Below are 25,093 nucleotides of genomic sequence, written 5' to 3' on the forward strand. Positions count from 1 at the left end.
TCAAAGTTATCATTCCTTTTCTAAATAATCAGCATTAAAAATTATGAGGGTTATTTCATTTATACTATATTTTAATTATAATTAAGATCAACTATTAAATTAGATTGTTTCTTTTACCTACATAATTGCAAGTTTATCTTTTAGGAAAACATTTCTATAGCTTGCTTCAAGAATGGCAACTTTCAAATATTTTCTTTTCTTTACCCTCTTTAACCAACTGATAATAGCAGGTTTTAAAATTTTACTCATTTGGCTGAATAGGAGTGAACAGGTTTTTGTTTTTGTTTTTGTTTTTAAGTGACAACTATTACAGCAAAGGCTAATCACAAGTATTGTAAGTAGAAATCAGAGTTACTTCTGTGTATTTTTACCCCTAACAAGAATTTGAGACTACTTAGGAGCATTTATTCATCTTTCTATCCCTACTTCCATTGATTCATTCATTCCACTTCACTTAAAAAAAATACAGAACTATTCTTGTGATACAGCAGTTCTGCCCTCATAGAGCTTCATTCCAATATAATAGAATATAAAGATACAAATAAAAACTAGATCTAGGGAAACTATAGTTAGTATAAGAAAACAAATTACATTCATTTATTTCCTTTTTAAATAAACTTTTAAGATTGTAAAAACTATACTGAGCTTGCAGACCATACAAAGAAACAGCCATAAGGTGCATTTGGCTCATAAGCCACTTTGCTTAACCCCTAAATTATGACATTAGAACACGTTCACTTTTCCTCTCTTTTGGCCCTAGGTAAAGTTGCTCAGTGGATGACAACCACAACTACCTTCCATTTTATCTTATGTTTCACAAAGATAAAATATGGTTATCTAAATACTAATGCTTAGGAGGCAGTCTAAAACTTGCTAGTATTAGTTAAGTAGAGAAGATAAAAGGTCTAAGTAGAGCTCTGAAACATTTAACAGAAATACAGTAACCCTTTACTGTAGAAATATACTGCAGACACATAGAAATATCAATCATCTAATAGGCAGTCACAAATTGGAGGTGAGAAGGGCCTCTACTATAAACAGCTGCCATAAAGCTTATCTGCTCCTTTGGTGATGTTTCACAAATGTTAATACAAGAATCGTTTGACTTATGTTAGTAATGTAATGCATTATGTACGTTACTTGTTGAATCAACAGAAAAAAAATCAACGGAATAAAACTTTTCTCTAAAAAGTATTGATGATATTGTGCCATATCAAACCAACATATCCACAGAAACATTTACAGGCAGTAACAATTGCCTATTTTTATTTATTTTGAATGAATACTTTTACACTGAACTACATTTTCCTTAAGGCTTTTGATGTACTTTCTGAATAACAGTATAACCAGAAAAAAATTTCTCAAAGCATATAAAGTAGTCATTTAAGTTACATTGTGTTTTTTTTTTTTTTTTTAAGGATAAATGAGTGTTGAATGAAAAAAGCAACACACATACCGGAGTTTCTGTAGTGGATGTGGCTGGCTGTTGTAATGACTGTGGTCGAGATTCCTCTGATTGAGTCCTAACCAATCCACTACCATGACCTTTGACAGTATCACCATTGGTAACTGGAGGATGTTGCTGGGTCAAAGCAGCTTTTAATCGCTGAAATGCAAACATCAATTTAAAAAAAGGTCCCTGCTTTTCACCCAAATCCAACTCCCAACATACTGTTTTGTTAACCAAAAGAGCTATTTGTTAAGAAATACATAAATACATTAGGCTTGAAAAACTAGTTTTCATTTATCATATTCTATTGCATTCCTAAGGTCATAATAAATATCAGTAAGACAAATAACAGGACCTTTGGAAAGCCTGAGTCATTTTTGTCTAGTACTACTAGGGGGTTCTATACTTAGCTATTCCTTTATCAATTTAGAGAAGAGTGAAAAATAAAAACACTGTTCCCTGAAAATAACTAGATTTGTTCAGATAAAATAAGCAATACAAGTTAATTACATAGATTTCACCTATTTTTCTTCCATCCCAGTCCTATATCTCATATCCCAGTCTTCTCGAGCTCTACCTAGAGTCTTAGACCAAATATCTTATTTTACAGATTTGAGCCCATTTGATCTCTTGGTTGCAGGTTTGATGTCAGTGCTTACTTGGACAATGACCTGATGTTGCATTTTTTAGGCCACCATACTGACTGTCAGACTGAACCTCCTCCTAGAACTTACAGCTGGGTTTGTGTCCCTTAGGTCTTCCCTGTTTCCAGGAAGCAGACCTGGTTCCACGTTTATTGCTTCCACTGTCTTCCATTTTGCCACTTACACGAACTGCACTTAATCCGCTGTCAGAGTATGGCAGATCTACTGTTAGAATGAGGTCCCAGAAATTTATGGCTACTTCTTTTAAAAAAAGCACAATTTGAGTAAAGCTTATTATTCTGTCAGCAAAAATGTGTCATATTATGAGTTATCTTATCTCCCCAACTAGACAGTAAGCTCTTTAAGAGCAGAGGTTGCCTTATATTTCTTTGCATTCCTTTCAGTAACTGGTACATTGACTTGCTGCATAGGTGAATAAAATATATTTGCTAATTGACAGAAATTGGTTTCTTTGAAAATGGCACATGTGATCTTTGGGGTAGTCTTATTGTTATGATCTCTAAATATGAAATAATTAGTACAAGATAATCCTATTATAGTATCTTAGCAATGAAAGGGACCTCAGGGACCTGAGAGACCTGGGGTTATTATTGTTGATACTGTTCTTAATAACTCAGACATAGTTTTTCAATTCAAAATGAAGTTTTATCACAAAATTTGATGCAGAGATATGTCATGACATTTTCTTAAGATCCACACACAAGTGCATATGTCGGGGGAGGGAGGTTACAAATACTGATATGAGAACTGTGTTGCAGTCTACTCAGTGCTTCCCACACTACCTAGGAGTAAATAACTGCCTTGGTATTACATGTTAAAAATAGATTCTTGGCAACCTTTCCTCTCTTCTTTCCCTGGAAATAGCAGAAAAGGGCAGATAATAGAGAAGAGCTTCAGAAAAAGTACCCCAAATGATTCTAGTACAATTGTTTTCATTCACTCCAACTAAGAGCAAATTAGAAAATTTGTAATTTCTTTATTTTCATCTGTGAATATCTTACTATCTATAACTGATCCAGATCCCTTAAAAACTGAAGCATATATTAAAAGACCACTAAAATTTCCACTGAAGCAATAATTATAACTAGACAAATGTCAGTGTACATTTTCTACTGCTAATCATTGTAGATTCTGGGTATGATTTTAAAAACAAAGTAGTGTAAATGTTTTACTAAGGTGTAAGTTACATACAGTAAAATGAACTCTTTTAGTGTACAGTTCTGAGTTTTAACAAGCACATACAGTTGTTCAATTATCCCTTACAGTCAGTTCTATTACCCCCCAAATTCCCTCATGCTCCTTTCCTATCATACTCCTCCCACGCACAGCCCCTGAAAACCATTACTCTGTTTTCTGATCCCCCAGATTTTTCCTTTTCCAGAATATCATATAAATGGAATCATACAGTGTATAGCCTTGTGAACCTGGCTTCTTTCTTTCAGCATAATGTACCTGCTATCCATCCCTGTTGTGTTACTAGTAGTTTTTCAATGAGTTTCTAAGAGACAGTATTCCTATTTTACTGACTTTACAGACCCTGAATATTTGACAGATCATTTGCTCACAGTCACAGAGCCATTAAGCTAATTCAAATCCTGGATTTGAACCTGAGCTCCTTGTTTTCAAAGCGCACAATTTTACCATGGCATCATGTTACATATATTATCCTACCTGCCCCCCCGCCCCAAAGGGGAAAGATCAAGAAACATAATCTGAGTCTGGATGACTTGATGATTCAAAAGACAACCACAAAGGATTCAGAATGCCAAGTCTGATACAGCAACTGCTAAAGCCAAAGCCATATCACCCCAGGATCAGGTATGTTTTCCCCCTCCTTTCTGGCAGAGTACTTCTTTATGAATTGCAAATAGCACCACAATATGTAAAGTTCTAATATCTTCACTGATTAGTATATATAATGTACACAGCTAAGAAGATGCCTTACGTTCAGAATTTAACTCTGCCTCAAACTATCTGTGTGACTTTGAACAAATCATTTAATCTTTCAGTCTAAATTTCCTTATCTGTAAAACTGGAAACAATGATAATTTCCTTGCAGGGTTGAGGTAAAGATTAAATATAACATGCAAAATTTCCTGACTCATAAAAGGATTTCTCAAATATCAGCTTCTTTATCCTATTTTTTTCAAAAATAGCTACTGAGGCCTCTATTTTCTTAGCATGGGTGTTGGGGTGAGGACACCAAAGAATCAGAAGAGTTCCCATATTTTTTAAGAACTTAAAAAAAATTTTATGAGGGGGAAGTATAATTAGGTTTATTCATTTATTTTTATGTTTGGAGGAGGTACTGGGGATTGAACCCAGGATCTCATGCATGTTAAGCATGTGCTCTACCACTTGAGCTATACACCCTCCCCACCAAGTTCCTATACTTTTGTATTTTTAAAATATACTTAGAAAAAAAAAAGTACTTAGGGGTCATCTTAAATATTGGTTTAACCTGAGATATATTTTATTATGGAAAATATGATCTCAAGACCACATGATACAGTGCATCTTTCAGGATCTGGATAAGATTCCCGGCTCCTTCCTTTTTTTCTTCCTTCTTTTTTAAAGCAGAAATAACCATATTAGCAGCTAATACACAAAACTGGGACACTCATAACTGATGGAATAATGTGGAAGTGAATGTATTAAAACTAATTAGATGGGTGACCAAAGTAGTAGCTGGCTGTAATCAAGTAGGAATACTTAGGCTAAATGGTCAAAGAACCAAAAGTAAAAAAGACAGGAATTTGAAAGTGTTGGTCGTATAAATAGAAGGAAGAGAATCTGGAGAGGTGGTCAGTTTGCATAATTATAGCTTTTAAAAACAGAATGTGAGATATCAACATATAATGAACAGTATCCAGTCTATAGTGTTAGGTTAAGGCCTTCATTTCTGAATATGAAATGTGTATAATATAAGTATCAGCTGAGATGTGAAGCTTGGTAAATTATGTGTTGGTAAAACATTTTTAAATCCTTAGGTAGAAAACATCATAGAACTGAAGAGCATTTAAAGTTTTATAGTGAAGAGCTTAACTCTTGGAATTAATGAAATACAGTAACTGCACATAGGGGAGTCTGAAGTACATAAACATCACTCTCTTGAATAATCTTTAGTAGGGCAAGTTACTACCTTACAGAGCACTTAAAAGCAGCATCAGTATTCATTCATTATCCTCTCTTGACTGCCCTAGGGTATACAGTACTCATCCAGTGAGGAAGCTCTAATGTTTGCTCCATGCTGTTACATTGATTACAATGGGTCTAACTTGGAAAGTGTGCCACTGGGTACAAAATGAAAAAAAGATTTTCAAGGGTTAATTAACACAGCTCCGAACTGCAGATTTTTCTTTTTTTAAATAGCAACAAAAATACATGTATGCTAAAAAAAATTACAATGGGTTAGGTGGAAAAGTCACTAAATACGGTTCATATAAATTTTACAACTAATATAAGGATACCTATAATCCACCTATATACATTTGTTAGAGACATTTTAAAGAAGGGCAACTATTTTGTCCAAAAAATTAATGAAAACATAAATAAATACAATGGATATTTATTTTACAATGGAATTTTGGAGCTAATTAATTAGTCTAATTATCATCTTACAGATAAAGAAACTAAGGCCCAAAAAGTGAAGTTACTTCCTAGAATCAAAGAGTGAGTTAGAAGCAGAGCTAGGACTAGGAATTCTGTCTGTTGACTCCTACTACATTGAGCAAACATTTTAAACAGAAGTTTTGCCAAACTAGGGTTTTTGTCTTATATTAAGCATTCTAAGTGTATTTTAGTAATCATTAAGGAAAGTATTAGACATTGGTCAGTCTATTTATTACTAAGATCAAAATTTCTCAATAGAGAAATCTAATATAAGTAAATAAAAATTGATTACTCAGAGAAATTAAATAAGCTTTAACAGGTCTATATTTTCTAACATGTACAATAAAACCCAGGCATAACTGTAATTTTAAATTAAAGGTATGAATGTTTGAAAGTCTTCATTGCTATATTTCTAAGCAGACCAGTGTCTCAATATTTAGAGAGAAATTTTAGCCTCGTAAAACTCAACTACTATATTGAAAACTTTTTTCCTTAGGAAGACATAGACTGTGTCAATTAATTAAAGAGAGAATAGCTTGTTGTGCTGACCAATCTGACATTCATTTAAAGAGGTAATCTGCTAAAAATAATATGCTATTCAAATTCTGTTATATGTTGTACCCTTGAAAACAAATTTTATCACATCTGTCAGAACTTGGTAGGAAGAAACTACTCTATCACAGTTCAAAGAAAAAAACATAATGTTCTCTAGAAACAATTTATGAAAAAGTCAGACCCATATTTCATATGTGCCACAAAAGCTCATCAGAGTAATAACCCTCCCTCTCCTGGGTGTTATCCTACCATCTGCTGCTCTATTACTTATCTTTATTTTGCAACTAATTAACAGCATAATCTTCTAAATTCAGCAAGTTAATTATCATTATTGTGGTCTTTGCAGCATCATCAGTCCTTATGAAGTCTTGTCTCCCCACCCCCAGAGAACATATGAAAATGAAGTAGGTTGGGAGAGAGTCTGTTTCTTTGGAGTGGGCTCATTAGGTGTTTGCTGATTAGCTGGGCATGCAGAGGCAGGTCAGAAGAATTCTGCTGAACATGAGGTTCCATGCAGGGCCCAACTAAGTTAATGTAGGTTTCTGAACATTTGCCAATATGCCCTCTGTCAGCTCTCAGTAGAAACCCCCTGCAGAAAACCTACTGGCTACCCACTGTGTGCAAAGATATCTCTCAGTTTGTCACACAAGTCTTAAAGGAATGATTCTGGAGAATACTACTTAAACACTTTACTGACTCTTCTTAAACAAAATTCCTAGATGGTTACCATTTTCTTATTCAGAAGAGTTATTCTTTGATTACAAATATTACACAGGAAATTTGTTTTATTAGAAGAGTAACACAGATAGTAAATATCTATGGTTTTTGTGCTTAATGACCAACAAAACTCCTAAACCTAAATTTGGTGAGATCCTGTGCAATTCTGTAGAAAACAGCAGATCCTAGGAATTTTACTAGAGTATTAAAAAATACTAGATAATCTTTTATTTGTGGACCCCCAACATATATTAAAGAAAAACAACACAAAACTATGTTCTTACTTGACTTAAGGTTCTTAAAAAACAAAACAAACACAACTTGTCCTGAACAAATTTCTTTAGCAGAAAAGAAGGACTGTATTTAAATATTTATAGTAGACACAAACACAATGCATATGTATCTTCCTGTAAGCACTGGGCATCTGAAAATCAGGGCACCACAAAAGCATCCTTGGCTATCTTAGGATACAAATAAGTTTCTCTTCAGTTGTAATGTGCTTCTCAATCTTATGTGTTCCAATGCTGCTATTTACATTTATTCTTACATTATTTTTTAACCATATTTTGGCAGAATCACCACTGCTATGCTGTTTAGCATGTCATTAACAGACTGTGACCACAAGGTCAAATAAATCCTTAACAGAGATGCAGAGGATGTTTAAATATTTTCAGAGTTGAAAACAACAAAGCAAAATCCAACTGAAGCAGTAAAAGAAAAAATTGTAAGTTTTATTACTTGGGGATTACAGACTGGTAAACAGTCAGAAAAATTATTTAACATATAGGGTGAATCTAGGGGATGTAAGCTAGGGACCATTCATTTGGAGAGAATGGATTTGAAGTTCTACTACTGATAGAGAAAAGAATCAAGTCCCATGATGATTTATTTGATCACTAAGAAAGTTCTGTGCACTGGGACATGAACCTAGTCTCAACTTTCTCCAGTTAGAATTATACAATTATTTCTTTATTTGGTGAATCTTTTTTTAGCCCCTTGAAGCTTAATAAAGTAAGTAATATCAATGACACTGATATTTTAATTCAAATTTAGAAATAACCTGTAACTATTTGGTATCTTCTGTTATAAAAGTATCTAAAATAACTTGCCACATAGAGTAAGAGACTGCCCTTAGATCTGAATTTAAAATGTTTAAGATATTGATCTAGTTCTGTGATTTTGGTTGGAAGAGCTAAGATGATCTTACTAAGCTTCTTAATAATGCAGGAATATTACTTTATTAGATTTATTTATATTAAAGTAGACTCTGAATAATGGTTTTTAAGCCCAAAAGTTACCATTAAGGGTATCAAAAAACTGAAAATGAAAACCAAACACCTCACTGCTATGATATAATTCAACTGCCATATATGTTGGAAAAAAATCAATAATGGCCTTCTTAAAAGGTAAGAAGACTTTTTTCACTCTCTTGATGATCATTGGAAACATTTGCAAGAAAAATCTCAAAGCTTAAGATCACATCTGCTGAATTTCTTAGTACTCAAGAAATGCTTGTTAAATAAATAATAATCAACAGAAATAATTGTTAAATGAGGCTGAGGCAAAATATATGAACATGAATTAAACAACAAAACCCAAACTATTTTTGGGTTACTCTCAAAGGTTGGTAGATTTGTTTTGTATCTACACCAAAATGTAAGTATAACTGATGATGATAAAGACATGCAAATACTAAAAATTCTTGAATCAAACCGATACACAGGACAATCAAATATACTAAAGATGGTATGTTACCAAACCACAATGTAATTTAATTAAAGTAGAAATCAGTAAGAAACAGATAAAATGAAAAGTCCCCAAATATTTGGGAATTATATACTAGACTAACCCATAGCTCAAAGAAGAAATCATAAGGGAAATTAGAAAATAAATATTAAAAATACAGCATATCAAAATTTGTGCAGAGGCAAATTTATAGCTTTAAGTGCCTGTGTTAGAAAGGTAAAAAGATTTAAATCAATAATCTAAGCTTCCACTTTAAGAAGCTAAAAAAAGATAAGCAAATTAAACCCAATTAGGTAGGAGAAAGAAAATGTAAGCTACAGAATGAGAAAATATTCATGATATATATATGTATGTGTAAATATATATAAAAGTTTGTATCTAGTATATATATAAAGAAGTCCTATAATACAATAGTAATAGACAAGTAACCCAATTTAAAGAATGAGCAAAAAATATCACAAATACTACCTGGCTAATTGGAAATGTAAACTGAAACCACAAGATGTTGCTATATACTGCTAAAATGTCTACAATGAAAACAGACAAAACCAAATGCTGACAAAAATGTGGGAGCAATTGGAATTCCCATACACTGCTGGTGGGAATGTAAACCTCTGGCAAAAGGTCTGGCAGTTTATTATAAAGTTAAATGTATACCTAACCTCTGATTCAGCAATTCCACCCTTAGGTAGATAGACTAAATGAAAGTATACATCCACAAAAAGAGTTACACAAGAATGTGCATATTAGCTTTATTCACAACAGCTAAATACTAAAAACCATTCAAGTGTCCACCAACAGGAGAATGGATAAAGAATTGTGGTATACTCACACAATGGAAAACTACTCAGGAATAAAAAGAAACAAACTATCATACACACAACAAGGATAAATCTCACAGACATATACTTAGCTGAACACAAGAGTATATATTGATTCCATTTATATGAAGTTATACAACTAACTACTGGTGATAAATATCAGAACAGCTGGGGGAGATGGACTGATTGGGAAGAGAAATAAAAAAACTTTCTGCATAGATGTTAATGTTCTATACCATAATAGGGGCAACTGCAGTTAAAATTGGTCCATTTCAATCTATGTAAATTTTACATTAAGAAAGGCTTATTAAAAAATAATTGGGTGAGGGTAGGGAGTAGCCTGATGTATAGATAAAACAAGAGTGGCAGTTATACTGCTAATAACTGAAGATGAGTGATGGGTACATGGGGTTCATTATAGTATCCTATTTACTTTGTGTATGTTTGATATCTTCCATAACGAAAATCTTAAAAAAGGCAAATAGATTAATTTCTGAGTCTTTCTATTTAATTAAAAACAGGACAATCTTATATACTATCCCAATTAAAATAGGCAGTCACCTAAATATGGCTATTTTATATATTAGCAAAATTCTAGTAAGAAATTTAATTGGACTGTTAAATTTAAGAGGGGCAATCTGTGACTCCCCATGCTGTCTTTTGAACCTTCAACCAGTGATAGTTTTTGTATATATTATAAAATATAGCTTTGGTATTTTTTTTTAACATACAAGCATACAAAACACTTTTATTCTTATGAATTTAATTTTCTAGTGACTTAAAAGAAAAGGTTATTCAGGGAAACTTAATAGTTTCTACAACTTTTGAGAGTAACCCCAAAATAGTTTGGGTTTAGTAGTTTAATTCATGTTCATATATTTTGCCTCAGCCTCATTTAACAGTTATTTCTATCAATTGTTATTTATTTAACAAGCATTTCTTGAGTACTAAGAAATTCAGCATATTTGTAGAAACTAGCAAGTTGGTACGATGGGCTGAGGACCCCAGAAATCAAAGTTTAATCCCTATTTTTACGAGGAAAATGAGTCTCAGAAAAGTTAAAGTGGCTTGATTAGGTGTAGTGAATAGCAGAATTAGGATTAAAATGAAAAAAAAGTCTCCTGATTCCTACTCTATAGTTCATCCCTTACCAACAATTTCTTAGTGCCTGAAACACAACTCAAAAATATGGCTTTCCTTTATATACTATGTGCAATGTTTACTAACTTGTATACTATTTCAGAATTCTTGTTAATACTGTTCTACTAATTTGTATCACTGTTCAGAACCACTCATTATGTCGGCACTGCCTTCAAATGATTACATCTAGTTTCAGTGGCAATATCCCTAGCCTCCAGCAGGAGGAGAGTTTGTCTAAAAAGCCACACCAAAAACCAGACAAGAACTAGAACTTTACTCCCAACCCAGTCATGTGTTTTGAAGTCCTACTAACTTGTCACTATGCAAATGTAAGCTTTCCTTTTCCAAATTTTCTAGTTCTTCTATAATGTAATAGTCCACAATTTTATAATATTTGATCTAAATCGTGCATCTGAAGTGGGCCTTAACGGAAAAAAACTAAATCAAAATAGGCTCAAGAAACGTACAGAACAAACAAAATCTTGCTTACCATTTTTGCTTCTGACTGTACTGGTTGAGGAGAGGAAGGACCTGGAATTCCTGGAACACTAGGCACCATGGTGACTGGTCGAACAAGCTATGCAAAAAATATTGAAAAATAATTGCTAGAGAACATATTCAAAGTGAGATTTGTACTTTATTGCACAATGGCTGCTATAATAATTTGTGTATTATAATATATATTTATATTCCAATGTTATACATTAATATAAATTATATTTATATATTAATGTTTATACTATTAATATAAATAATATAATTGAGGCCTCAGAATCAGAAAACTGTACCTCTATCTGAACCCTGTTGACCTTAATCCTGATTTATCCTTCAAAAGTTGTCAATTTTTCTGAGACACTTGCTTCCCTAATCTTCAATTTTCATAATTTCTTTTTTTAATGATTCCTTCTTATAGAAACTCATAATATTCAAAGTGACTGACGCAAAATTTCTCACAGATCTGTCACATTTCCATTTTGAATGTGAAAGGAAAGAATGTCAAAACTGGTGACAAGTAGGCATAAAAAGTAATTTCAGTGATACATTTTGCTTTTCTAAATGTATACATATAAAATTTCTTAAATATATAAATGAAAGTTCTTTGATATAACACATAATGAAAAAGATTATCTCTAATAATGATAGTATGGAACAGATTTTCCTTTTTTTTGGCTTTTAAAAAAAAATTTAGTATCAACCCTGAATGATTAATTATTGTATAACAAAAGTGTATCTCTTTTTTCATTTCAGTTTCTCTCATCATAATTACATTTAACAGGATAACCATATAATTTCAGATCCATGGCAAGGATGCTTCCCCCTCAAAAATATCCTGAGAAAAGAGGAAGCAGTCACCTTATATTTGAGTCCTTATAAAGTCTTTCAAATAATGCATTTTGAACAGCAAAGTTCTGTTTGAAGACAACACATTATCTTGAAATTATTTCAATGAACGCTAATTTTAGATACTTAAGAAAGGTCACTTGGATGAACTAGTCAATTAAAAAAAGTAAATATTTAACACTGATTTTAGTAATATTCCTGAGGATGTAATTCCACCAAAGTGTTGGATGTTACTGTAAGGAGGCTTTCAAAAATAATTTTAAAAAGCTATATAATAAATGATTATATTATACTAATCAGAAATACCTACTACAAGGTAAAATAAGAAACTACCTTTCTAATTACATGAATGAGTATTAGGGCTTGGCATAAGATTTCCAAGATTATAATAATAGATTCAAAAAGTATTATACTGAAATTACTTAGATTAGGATCAAAATAATGTGCTTTGAAAAACTGTGCTACATTTCTTAAAAAGTGGTTCTAATGATGAAAACTTGAATGCTCAAGACACATTTGAAGAGCCTGAATAAAACTGTTTTATGTGAGAATAGGAAAAAACAGCATTATTTCTAACTTATATTATCCCAAAGAATGTGCTTTTAAATATTCACTAAATTATTAAATATTATAAGGAGATATTTAACTATTATCTATCTTTCAAAATTTATATATTTAATATACCCCTCAAAAAACTTTTCTTTTGGGTATTTTCATTAGGAAAGTGGGGGACTATCTATTGTCCGTTCTACTAGACCATTTAGATTTTCACATGCTTGGGACAACAAAGGAATTTTGTAAACCCAACTTGACCGTAAAAGTTCAGAGTGTTTATATAAGCAATTCCTATAATAATCAAAATATCGTGGAGTTACCTGGTAAGTGTTCCAGTATAAATATCTTCTTGAAGAATAGAAATCTGTGTTAATATTTGAATTTTACAAATCTAGCAAATTTTTGAAATGAGTTGAGTAAGAAATACAATTCTTAATATTAAACATATAAGGAAAACAATTATGATTTTGAGGATGGAAAAATGTTTTCTATACAATTAGTTTGTCTTGAGAGTTATATGCTATCATAATGGATACCAGTGAGTAAATATTATTCACTGCTAGTGTTTTGTTGAATTCAGTTTCATAAAATAATCAAGCACCACCAAGTGTATTTTCTGATTACAAAGATCAGTTGTGCTATAAAGAAAAGATTTAAATAGTCTAAATTTCAAACTTACTGGTACTGCAGCTGGAACATGCACATTAGAACTTGTAATTGATGCAGGAATAGCAACAGGCATGGTTTGTCCATTAGGAAGATGTAACAGAAGAGGAAATGGGCCTGGTACAGGACTAAAAAAATAAGGGCAATTAGAGGAAGGAAATTCATATCAATAATCTCTAAAAATACTCCTATTACTGTATCACTTATAAAATAAAATTTCCAAAGACATACACTGTATGATTTCATGTGTATGTGGGTTCTAAAAAACAAAAAAAATTAACAAAGATACAAAACAGAAACAGGACAGGTAGTTGCCAGAGGGAAGAGGGGTGGAAGGATGAGAGAAATTTAAGAGGTACAAACTTTCAGTTATGAAGTAAATGAGTCATGGGGATGAAATGCACAATGTGGGGAATATAGTCAATAATACCATCTTTGTAACAAAGGTGTTCAAAAGGTGCAAACTTTCAGTTAATAAGATAAATAAGCCCTAGGGATACAATCTATAACATGATTAATATAATTAACACTGCTGTATGTCAAAGCTGTTAAGAGGGTAAATCCTAAGAGTTCTCATCACAAGGAAAAAAATATTTTTTCTTTTATTTTCGTGCTTCTGTAAAGATGATGGATGTTCATTAAATTTACTGTGGTAATTATTTTATGATGTATGTAAGTCAAACCATTATGCTGTGCACCTTAAATTTATACAGTGCTGTATGTCAATTACAGCTGACTCTTAAATTACACGGGGGTTAGGCGCACTGACCCTCTTTGCGCAGTCAAAAATCCGAGTAACTTATAGTTGGCCCTCTGTATCTGCAGATTCAACCATCTGTGGATTGTGTAGTATGGTAGTATGCATTTGTTGGAAAAAAACCTGCGTTTAAGTGGGCCCACACAGTTCAAACCTGTGTTGTTCAAAGGTCTACTGTGTATCTCAATAAAACTGGAAGGAAAAAAAAAGAACTGCAGCTCCATCCCAAGGAAAATGCCAATGTGGCAGAGGAAACGATACCATCTTTCTCATAAAATTAACAAAATGCCCACAAAAAATTATATGCTATATATACACACCACTCAAGTAACAAAAAACAAAACAATTTTTCAACGACTGCAAAGCATACAGTAAAATTTAATTATTTTAAATTTAATTGCATCTTAAATGCATAGTATATGTAGCAGTGTAGAAAAAAGAAAAAAAAATGTTATGATATACTCAGGACAATCTCCAATGTGTCAGATGAGAAAAATTCTTATCAGAAAGCTCCTGAAAGCTACCTGTAAGAACTGAAAGAAATGCTACCTGGTGATTAACATAATTTTGTGTTTTGTGTGAAACAGCATGAAAGTAAGAGACCATCTTAAAATCATATTCTATGTTGATTTGTTTTTAAAATTAAGTTTTAGTTATTTATTTTCTAATTTATTAGATAATACTTACATTTATTAAAAAGAGACTACCGAAGTACTTTTTCCAAAAATCAAAGCATGCAAAATATGATTAACACAAACACATACACACAAAACTAAGGCCACAATTAGAATAATTAAATGTCTTAGGACAAATCATGACAAGAAAAACTTAATTCATATAATTCAATGATTGGCCTAAATCACTTACACAATTGGCCTGTTGGAGGACGGTGCCTGGGTGATTACAGTACTTGAGGTTGGTGAAGGTACTGCCTGTTGAATAATTACACTTGAGTCAGAACTAGTAAGCAGCACATTGGGAACCTGTAATGATGCTGGACGAACGATAGCTGATGTGGGTTGTGCAGTTTGTGCCAATGGTACTTCCTATTTAATAATGACACAGAAAAAGAATGGGATTTAAAAAACAAGTCAATTCATGTATGTCAGTGAACAGAATGTAACACATTTCTAAAGACCACAAATATAATACTTAACATCCCCTAAATATATTGATATTGAAAGTTAATTAAAAGAAAAATTTAGAAAGCAGCTGTAAAATTTCAAATGCAATGTTTACATTTTAATTTAAAAACATCTGAGTTTTTTTTTCAGTACAACTTGTCTTAACATCAATTCAGAGATAAGTTAGGCTGGGCAACGTGGCTATAACTCTGTCAGAATTTTAGTGAAAAATAAAAATACAATCCCATTCTCATGGAAGGACTGAACTTAAAATCCACAAGGTACTGCCTAGTCCTACTCCATCATTATACTATGTAAAGAAGAAATAGGTCCAGGAGACCTCAGGGTGAACTAATGACTGACGAATGCAACAAGAAGGAATACCCCTAAAAGAAGTTAAAGCAACAATGAACAGAAAAAAATTGTTGAGTGTGAAGGGACTAGAATACTCTCTAGAAAAAAGAAAAGATATTTATGTCAAAGATTTAACATCATTTCTAATAATTATGATAATGTAGAAACAATCTTTATGTCCAACAAGAACAAGTAAATACATTAAGAAAATGACAGAATAAAGTTCAACCATTAAAAATTATGACTTTGTACTTGAAAACTTAAAAAAAAAATTATTACTTTGGAAAATTTCTAGTAACATGGGAAGATGTTCATTAATGCTGAATGCCCAAAGCATGACATAAAAAAGTAAACTAGGATTCTTTTTTATATTTATCTTTGTATCCATTTATCCTTCTATGTATCTATTCACAAACATTTGTATATTTTTATTTATAAATGCATACATGTATCTAGAAAAAACATTTCAAAATATCAGTAATTCTTATTATTCAATTATTGGCTAATAGGTGGTTTTCATTTTTCTTCCTTGTATTTTTCTGCATTCTTCAAGTTTTTATAATGAGAATGCACTTTTGTAATAAGGAAATGAAAGAAACACAAAACATCTAAGGTCAAAGCATTTATCCCTAGGTAAACAGTTACTTTTTCTGCCTTACTTCTAGCTCCTCCGCCATGGCAGAAGTCTATTAGTTCAGTTATGGTTTTATAATAACATAATCTACAAAGAAAACTGTCATTGCCTCCTTATGTGTCTCATTGCCTCTTTGCTGGGCCCCACATGATGCCCCAAATAGTTGTGCTCATTCTATGTGCTAATTAAAGAAAATAATCAAGAAGTACTGATAATAATGGTTACTCAACATACAATACAGCCCAGGTGGTCCCAGGTCACTAGGGTACTCACATCCAGGAATGAGATCCTAAACCACCCAGAAAAAGACTGTGCTAAGATAATATCATTACCATCATCTTAGTCACTGTTACCTAAGATGCACTGATAAAATGAGTGACTATTCCTTTAACCCTTTAAAGGCCTAAATTAAATCACCTTCGTTCAAACAAGTTTTAGTTGCAAAGATGTTTAATTAAGCTGTCAGTGTATAAAAGTACCAAAAATAAAACAGCAAAACCCCCCTAAATTAAATTTATAGATTTATATATCTTTTAAAAAATAAGTTTTATCTAAAATGACTATTATTCTCCCTAGTTATTCTTCTGTGTGTAATAAAAAAGAATTATCTATAAAGGTGGAGTCCTCTTTCCCTGAAGTTTGAATATTTACAGGCTTTCATATACAATAAGACAATTACAATCTGAAACTGGTTTATGTGTAATTTATTACATTTACACTTTATATGGATCGAATATTGGACTTAGCTTGGACTCAGTTTGTATCTCTACCATAAATAAAAATTTCTAACCTTTTCATCACTGGTAGTAGACTCTGGGTGAGGTAAAGGACTGTCCTGGTGAGTTGTTTCTACAACAGAGGGCTCCTCAATTTTGCTTCTTATGATGGGTGTTGCAAGAGGAGATAAATCTAGCGGCATCTAAAAAGCAAATGTTAAAGAAAATATTAGGAGTTTAAAAGCAGCCAGTCAGTTTATCTAAAATGAGAAAGCAGGAAGTGTAAACTATGATTATTGTTCTGTCAGAAGTACTCTTTTTAAATTTCAGAGTTAACAACATACTTTTTTAATGTCATCTTCTGAGGCTTTCTTGAATTCATTTTCAAATGGACTTGCCAACTCATTAAACAAACCCACTTCTTCACAGTTTTTCAAGAATCTTGTTGGTGTTGGGGTCTGATCTGAAATAAATGTCAAGAAGTAATCACATAGACTTAAATATACAGGACCCTAAAATATAGCTAGTAAATTAACAAATTAGCAGGACTGGTTCAGTCAGCTCTTACTTTTCTTTGGAAAGACCCCTTCCTTTAAAGCAAACAAAATTTGGTTAAGATTCTACTGCAGTTTAAGGTATTTTCCTCCAACTTTATAAACCATAAAAGTATGAAAAGAAGTCCTTCTTGTTCTTTAGTCCACAACTTCTCTCTGAGTAGAGTGACATAAGCATCCTCTACTGAGATCAACTGTTATCATTATCTAACACAATAAAAATTTTAAAAAATTTACACTGAAACTTACAAATGCTTAAAATACATGCAATTTGGGAAAAAATGAGGACAAGAGCATATAAATTTGCTTTAACTTGGCCCTTCCACTAGTGTTCATAATCTACTATGAAAGCAAGCTTAAGATAAAACAATTTTTAAGTAGGTAGATCAAAATACTACAAGGAAGAAAAAGTGTTAAAACAAGAGCCCTCCAAACAAAAACAAACTAAAACAGAATCCTCCTTATTACTATCTCTGGAAGCTAATTTTCTATTTCAAGCTTGGCATTTTTCAAGCTTGGTATCAGGGGCTATATAAAAGTTACGTATTTATGGAATGTTCTAGCTTAATTTCTAGGCAACAGCAGAAGAGTCAACTCTGCTTTCTCAAAACTTGAAATATTTTATCTATATTTGTATATGAACTCACACCAGGCGCACAATACATGTACTGAGTGTATGTATGCATGTATTAGCTATACGATAAATGCCAGTTAAGGTCGAAGCTGAATGAATAGCAAGTTTACAAATTTTGCCTGTTTAGTCTTATTTTCATGGCTATTTATTCATATTGATCAGAGTTGGCAGTACATTCAAATTCTATTCACATTTCATACATTTTAGGGCATCAATTTTATAGGTTATAACCGGGAGCTAGCCTAAGCTAAATAAAAGTGTAAGGATGACTCCTGGTTTAAGATAAAATAGTCATAAAACCTTTTGTGAAATTAAAATTCAGATATATCTGTTCACTATTTAGTCCCCAAAGTGGGCATTACTTACTGTTTTATCTTCACCTCACCCCAACATATACCCAGAACACTAATATGTTTACTACACATAAATATATTTAACACAAAATGACCTACTTGTCATACACATTATAAACAATGTAGGCCTATCTCAGACACTATTAGTATTAGCAAAATTACTGAAGGGACTTAATATTTTGTTATCATTTTACCTATAGTCTGCAACATACATAACTTCTACCCCCAAAAAGACTTAACAGCTTAGGTCCATCATGACTTTAGTAAACTGAACACAAATTTGACTCTTCTGTTCATGCCCGAGGGGCTGTCTATCTAAGCCCAAAAGAAGGCTCCTATTTTGTATTAAAGGGAGAGAAGTCTTAAAAATAAAATGCATATGCCTAAATCACTTCCATCAGTGACTACTGGAACAATCAGGTTTGAGAAGAGAAACATCAACACAAGCACAATTGTTTAAACATGCAGATGGCTTATGGCTATTTATCATCAAATATATACCACACACATCATGCATTATATTTATACAATAATGCTAAACTACCTCATATCAACATGTATTTGTAAAAAATGGTCAAGTGCTATGTTTGAATGTGTTCTATTTTTCAGTTGTATTAAATGTAAACAGGAAAGTAATTTCTAGAAACCAATCTTAAAACACTTTTGAGTTAAATGTTAGAGTGAGAGATACAGCCCTAATGCAAGAAGTTCCAGAAAAGCAAAGACCTTCATGCCTAGGAGAGTGAAACTTCCAGGTTGTTGTTGTTATTGTTTGACTGTGTTGTTGGTTCTCTTAATAGCTGATGCACAATAATTTAAAGAAATGCATATCTCACTCTTGTCTGCTTCCTTTTACTTTCAGAAATGAAGATATGTTGAATGTTCCCCTACATTTTTAAAAATAAATTTTTTTTTGGTAAATTACCAACTCTGTTACCTCTAGTTTTTTTCAATATAAAAATTCTGATCTTGAAATGGCAGGAAGAACCATCTATTTGCCTCATTATCTCTTCAAAGCACTGCACATGGCAATTTGATCTCTATGTTTGGTAATAATTTAAAAGTATTAATAATATTCAGTATGCAGGTATAATTCCAGACTTATAAGTAGTAATAACCTAAACTTTACAAGAGAAAAAAATTAAAAGTTAATTTGAATATTTACAATATGTGAATCTGTGGTTATGACACAAAAAACTCTGAAATTTAAATTTTATATAAAACCTTGCTTACTTATCACAATAGTTATGTACAAAATGCAATGAAATTAAATGTTATGTGTGTGTATGTGTACACAGATGTGTGCATATATATATTTAAATACCAAAAAAAGGGGTAGCTAATACAGCATGGAAGGACAATAAACCAAGGCGTGAACTGGGTTTCTCCTTTTATATACTGAAAGATAATCATCTGCTTAGGTAATACTGTATGTTTAGAGGAGCAATATACAAAAAAAAAAAAAGCACTGACTAAATTTAAGCCCCCTTTATTGAGAGTATTTTACTCATATAGATGTTTAGTCCAAAACAATAAAAACTAAACAAAAATCCTAATGAACAAGTCTGCTAAATGCTCCTTCTCCGACAGGAGGAGCTTGATCACTTCCTGTCTTCACACAGCATTGTAAAGCAGGTGTAAACAGCTAAAAGAAACCTTGACTAAACATCACATTAGTTCAACTATCAGTTAAATATAAATTTTGGAGATGATATGAACGCTCCTAGGGTTCTAATTAACTTCCATAAAAAATGACATTGAAATCTACATTTGAAAACCACTCAAAAAAGTGAAATGAATGGTCACAAGGAAACATGGAAATGTAATGGGTAAAATACATGTTGCCAACATTTATTGTAAATGAAGTCATTGGAATATCACCAGACTATATTATTTACAGAGAATACACAAAAACTGTGCACATTCCAGGTGAAATATGTATATAAGCTATTAATAAAAGCATATACTAACCAGCCACAATGACACTGTCATTACGTGCTGGACCAAATTTCAGTGTCATCTCATGTTTATGTTTATGGACAGCCAAATGATCCTCGTTGGTAAAACGCTGTGGCAAAAAGTTTTAAAATATAGTTAAGATTTTCAATTTGATCAAATAAGTTAAATGATAAGGAAATTCATTTCCACAACATCTAAAACCACCATTAACAAAGAAATAGCAGTTTGTTAACTCTACAGAATCTATTGTTAGTATAGATAAACATATTAGATTTCAAAAAATCACAGAGAAACCTATTACCCAAGGATAAATAATATTGATATAATATTAGGTCACATAACTCAATCTGAGAGCATTTAAAAACAAAACCTGAGGCAAAGAAACTTTATATAAATTTCATTTGGACACTAAAAATAGACCGCTGTTAATTTTTGCCATCTCTTAGTAGAAATAAATACTCCATGGTATAATGACCTTTGAAGAAAGCTTGTATTTCACTTAGATTTCAGGTTACTTACCACTTTTAAAATGAGAACTTTCTTATAAAGATATTACTCCTGGACAAATTAAGAAGTAAATCAGGTTCTTTATGTTAACCACATAAAGAAAATGCCTCCAGCGAAGAAATAGCAACAAATAAATAATAAAGCCATTCATCTTAAAATAAAATTTTAACTTAAAAGTTAGTGATTTTTTCATTATTTTGTTTCCTCACAGTTCTTATATAAAAAAAATGAAGCAAAATTATGTTTAAAGCTACACTTGAGTTGGATAGGCCCTGCATGCTAAAGTGACATTTATGACTACAACATAATATACGCATTGTTTAAATATCTCCTGTGTCTTGACATCTATCTTTATGAAGATGATTCTTATTTTAGCAACATTTGTAACTAAAAATAGGGAGCACTTTTAGTTATTTCAGAGCAATTATTATAAGATGCCAAATTAAGAGATCTAAACTCACTCTTTAGTCTACATCCTTATAAATGGGGATGTAAAAATTATATATATATTCGAACTTGGTCCCCCTTAATCACTAAAAATGGATTCTTTCTCTTGTGGTTCTACTACTTCCTATCCAATTCACTATATCCTCTCATGCAACTAATGATAGTAACTTTAGGGTAACCTTAAAATAATGTAAAAGAATGAAATATTTCTTTCCATTATGCTTTGTATTCTGAATATTGTAAGTATGACACTTAGTACCTATATCATCCCTAGCTAAGCCCACAAGCCCCTCAGGCTGTAAAAGTTAATCCTTCTCATTTGTATCCTATTTTGCTCTGCACAGTGCCTTGGTTATATAGCACCTGTTAATATTATATTGATATTTTTGTATGTCCTTTTAAGTAGGCTGAGCTCCTACTGTTTGAGCTTCCCCAAATTTAGCATATAGTAAGTAGTCAATAAATGCTAACTGAAAGACTGAACTCTTTACAATAAAAGAACTGAATCTTCAAGCCCAGTCTAAAGGAAAAACAAAAACCCCACCAAACACAGGCTGTTCCTTAAAGTACATTTAGCTTTAATTTGGCTGTATTTTGCTCATAGTAAGTATGCTTACCACTAAATCTTTAAATTACTGTACACCAGTGGAAAGTTATTATTATATGACCCCTCTTCAGAACCTGCTTGTATTCCCATTGAAGGTGAGTGTCCAAATGCAAACAATACCTCTACCCCTTGATTTAGTCATTTATTTACTCTTCAAAAGCTTACTAAGCACCAAATATAGGCGCTGGGATTTTAATCCAGTTTTTTCTCCACTCAGTGCTATTTTCCTACTGCTTTATTATTATAAGAATCCTTACCAAATTTGGAGAAATAAGTCATCCTTTGACAGACTGTTGAATATCAAAGCTCTTAGAGAATGAACATAGCTATAGTGTCTACTGGAGTTACTTCACTGCTTTTTACTTTTCATTATAGTTTTGAATGTATGTGTCTTACACTCTACACTACAAGTATCTTAAAGCAAAATTCGCTTTATGTTCAAAGAACATAACAATGTGGTTTCTCCATTGAGGGCAATCATTAAACATTTGCAAATGAATACATTTTGGTAAAGGTCTTAGATTAAAAAAATGGCAAAGTCAGCATAATTAACAGATAAGAAGAGCTTAGAAAGTTATCGCCTAGAGATTTTATTCTAACAGTATCCTCTGCTTAGATATTGGTTTGAACACAAATATCCAAATCAAACAGCAACTACATGTAGAATAAACAACATTATGTTTTCTACAAAACATGTAAAAATGGCACCAAGACTGATGCTAAAAGAAGCAGCCAAAAGGATCCTAAAGAAACATTTAGAACTGTATGAATAGTAAAAAGGGAAATGCAAGGAATATGAATTTACAAAGTCTCATGGAGGATATACAGACCAAATTTACCCAAAAGCTATTTATAAAGGAATTGGTGATCACATAATGGTATTATTTATATACATGGGTAAAATACACTGAAATTGACACTTGATACAGGTGAGTTTAACCTTGGCTATCATCTGAAAAAAACTTATTTACCTCTAACAAGAACTTAAAAAGACAGTGTCAAAAGGTAGTCACCACGAAGAAAAAAAAAATATATATATATGTATAATGTGAAAGGCATTCTTTTTTCAACAAATACTTATAAAGTAGCCACTACAAGCTAGTATTTTTGCAGGAACTGTTTGAATTGCTTTCCTACACAAATTAAAAAATTTACTCTAAAAATAAGTTTTGCAGAAAAATTATGATATTTCTAGTAATAATACATTGAATTTATATAATTTCTTTCTTCCAAGCAATTAAAAGCACAGCTCCAATGTAAAATGTTGTAGATGTGCAGTGTTTTCTTAAACAAAAAGACTTGGAGCATACAACTGAATAAATAATGGAAAAAGCAGTCAAGAAAGGCAGGATAGGATAACCATCTCTCTTAAAAGGTTAAAAATGGAAGGGAGGTAAAATAGTTGTTTCCATAATAAATTAAAACTCTGGTATCTGAGAAATCTGTGTTTCCAAGGATTGAACACTCTCACCAGAATTAATTACTTAAGAAATCAGTCATTCTGCATTTAACACACACATTCACAACCATAATATAATTATTATCCTTATTTAAAATAGATTAAATAGGTACAACTAAGTTATAAAGTCATCAGGCCAATAATAGCTCATTTACTACTTCTTTCACTATTTGATACATTCTATTCAACATTAGGAACTTACTGATTAAACATACACACACTCCAACTACGATACCTTCAATGAAACTTTAAACAAAAAGAATCTTTATTTCCTTTATAAAAAAGCTTATAATGTATAAACATTCTACCAAAGAAAAAATTTTCAATGAGAGCATCACCAAAAGCAAAGATATTATCAACAAAATTTAAGACTTTCAATGTTAAATGAATCTTTCACTAAATTATCTCAACTTTGTCTCTTTCACCTAATTTCAATGGAACATCATGTTAAAACAAATGAGATTAACAGAACTCTTTCTATGAAGTAACTAATACTGACTGAGACATATTAAAAAATTAATAGTAAGAGTCAACGGTTAAAATTTTTGGCATTGAATTCTATAGGTCTCTCTCTGAAATGACATTATCAACAAAATATATTTAAAAATTTGAAAGTCTATCTGAAAATTTAAATTGAACTAAGTCTATTAAAAGTGTTAAAGCTAAAATTCAAATTTGGAATAATGTTATCATTCACTAATGACAAAAAATAATTTGCACTACCGTCATCAAACTGGTGTTTCTAAAATCAATTCTTATTAGAATTTTTGATTTCCTAGGAAATGCTATTTAAATCTAGAGAGAGAGGATACCATCTCTGTTCTAAGCAAGATTTCACAAATGGATGATGCTGACATTAGGTTATCATTTTGGCCAGTAACAGTTACAAGGTGTGATAGGTGTGATAACACAGAGATTATTTTAAGTATCTTACAGAACAAATATAGGCCAAAAAATAGTTAATAATATTTAGGATTGGAGTGTTCATGATGAAACCAGTGCTTAGATAAATTATTAGTAAAAATTAAAAAATATTTTAGCTTTTAAAAACAATATGGCAAAATGTTTGAAGAACCATAAAAATGTATATACATTTTAACCCAGTAATTCAATTTCTAAAAATGTATTTTGAGGAATTAGAGGTGCATATAAAGGGTTACACAGAAGATAGTCATCACAGTGTTGTGGTTTTTTTAGGCTGCTATACTTAATTTTTAGTCCTTGAAAGAGGAAAGGGTAGATTATGGAACATATTCTGGCAACAGAATACTACACAGGAACTCAAATCCATGTTTTCAATTAACACACAAAATGCTCATGATACACACAATGCCATCCGCATACAAATAGAATACAAAACTATATGTGCAGTTTGATCCCAATTTTGTTTGAAAAATCAAAGAGGGGAAAGATTTAGGAAATGCACCAAATGTTAACAGAAGTCCTCTCCGGATTTTTATTTTGCCCTTTTGTCAACATTTTCTATGATACTTTTTTAATTAAGAGGAAATAAAAACTTTTTGTTAGTTGAAAAAAAACACATATAAAAAGACCTGTATTCAAATACACCTTGAAGTTTGAACATTCTGTTTAGAGATGTTTCACTATAAATGTAACACAGGTGTAGGCTTAGGTTCAATCTTATCTCCAGTATCTGCAGGTTCTGTGACTGTAATATATTTAAGATTGACTGCTCACTTGCAAAATGAGGCCAGGAGCA

At 31.8% G+C, this 25,093-nt stretch overlaps 1 protein-coding gene across 3 annotated transcripts in view; it reads right to left on the bottom strand.

Moving 5' to 3' along the window:
- The window catches only part of ATF2 (activating transcription factor 2), a 70,707-nt gene that overhangs the window by 17,769 nt on the left and 27,845 nt on the right, over positions 1 to 25,093 (bottom strand). For 2 of the 3 annotated variants that reach the window (XR_006726926.2, XM_010960716.3), the window contains exons 5-11: positions 20,366 to 20,462; positions 17,198 to 17,316; positions 16,928 to 17,056; positions 14,893 to 15,071; positions 13,282 to 13,396; positions 11,197 to 11,283; positions 1,457 to 1,606 (exon numbers count right to left, since the gene is read on the bottom strand). Coding sequence is in view for 2 of the 3 variants with exons in the window: in XM_010960716.3 (XP_010959018.1) it covers positions 1,457 to 1,606; positions 11,197 to 11,283; positions 13,282 to 13,396; positions 14,893 to 15,071; positions 16,928 to 17,056; positions 17,198 to 17,316; positions 20,366 to 20,462 (876 nt within the window). In the remaining variant the exon portion in view is untranslated. The remainder of the gene's footprint in view (positions 1 to 1,456; positions 1,607 to 11,196; positions 11,284 to 13,281; positions 13,397 to 14,892; positions 15,072 to 16,927; positions 17,057 to 17,197; positions 17,317 to 20,365; positions 20,463 to 25,093) is intronic. The other variant, XM_045520937.2, reaches the window with a different exon arrangement.

This window comes from Camelus bactrianus, chromosome 5, assembly GCF_048773025.1.
Source record: "Camelus bactrianus isolate YW-2024 breed Bactrian camel chromosome 5, ASM4877302v1, whole genome shotgun sequence".
Classification (NCBI taxonomy): domain Eukaryota; kingdom Metazoa; phylum Chordata; class Mammalia; order Artiodactyla; family Camelidae; genus Camelus; species Camelus bactrianus.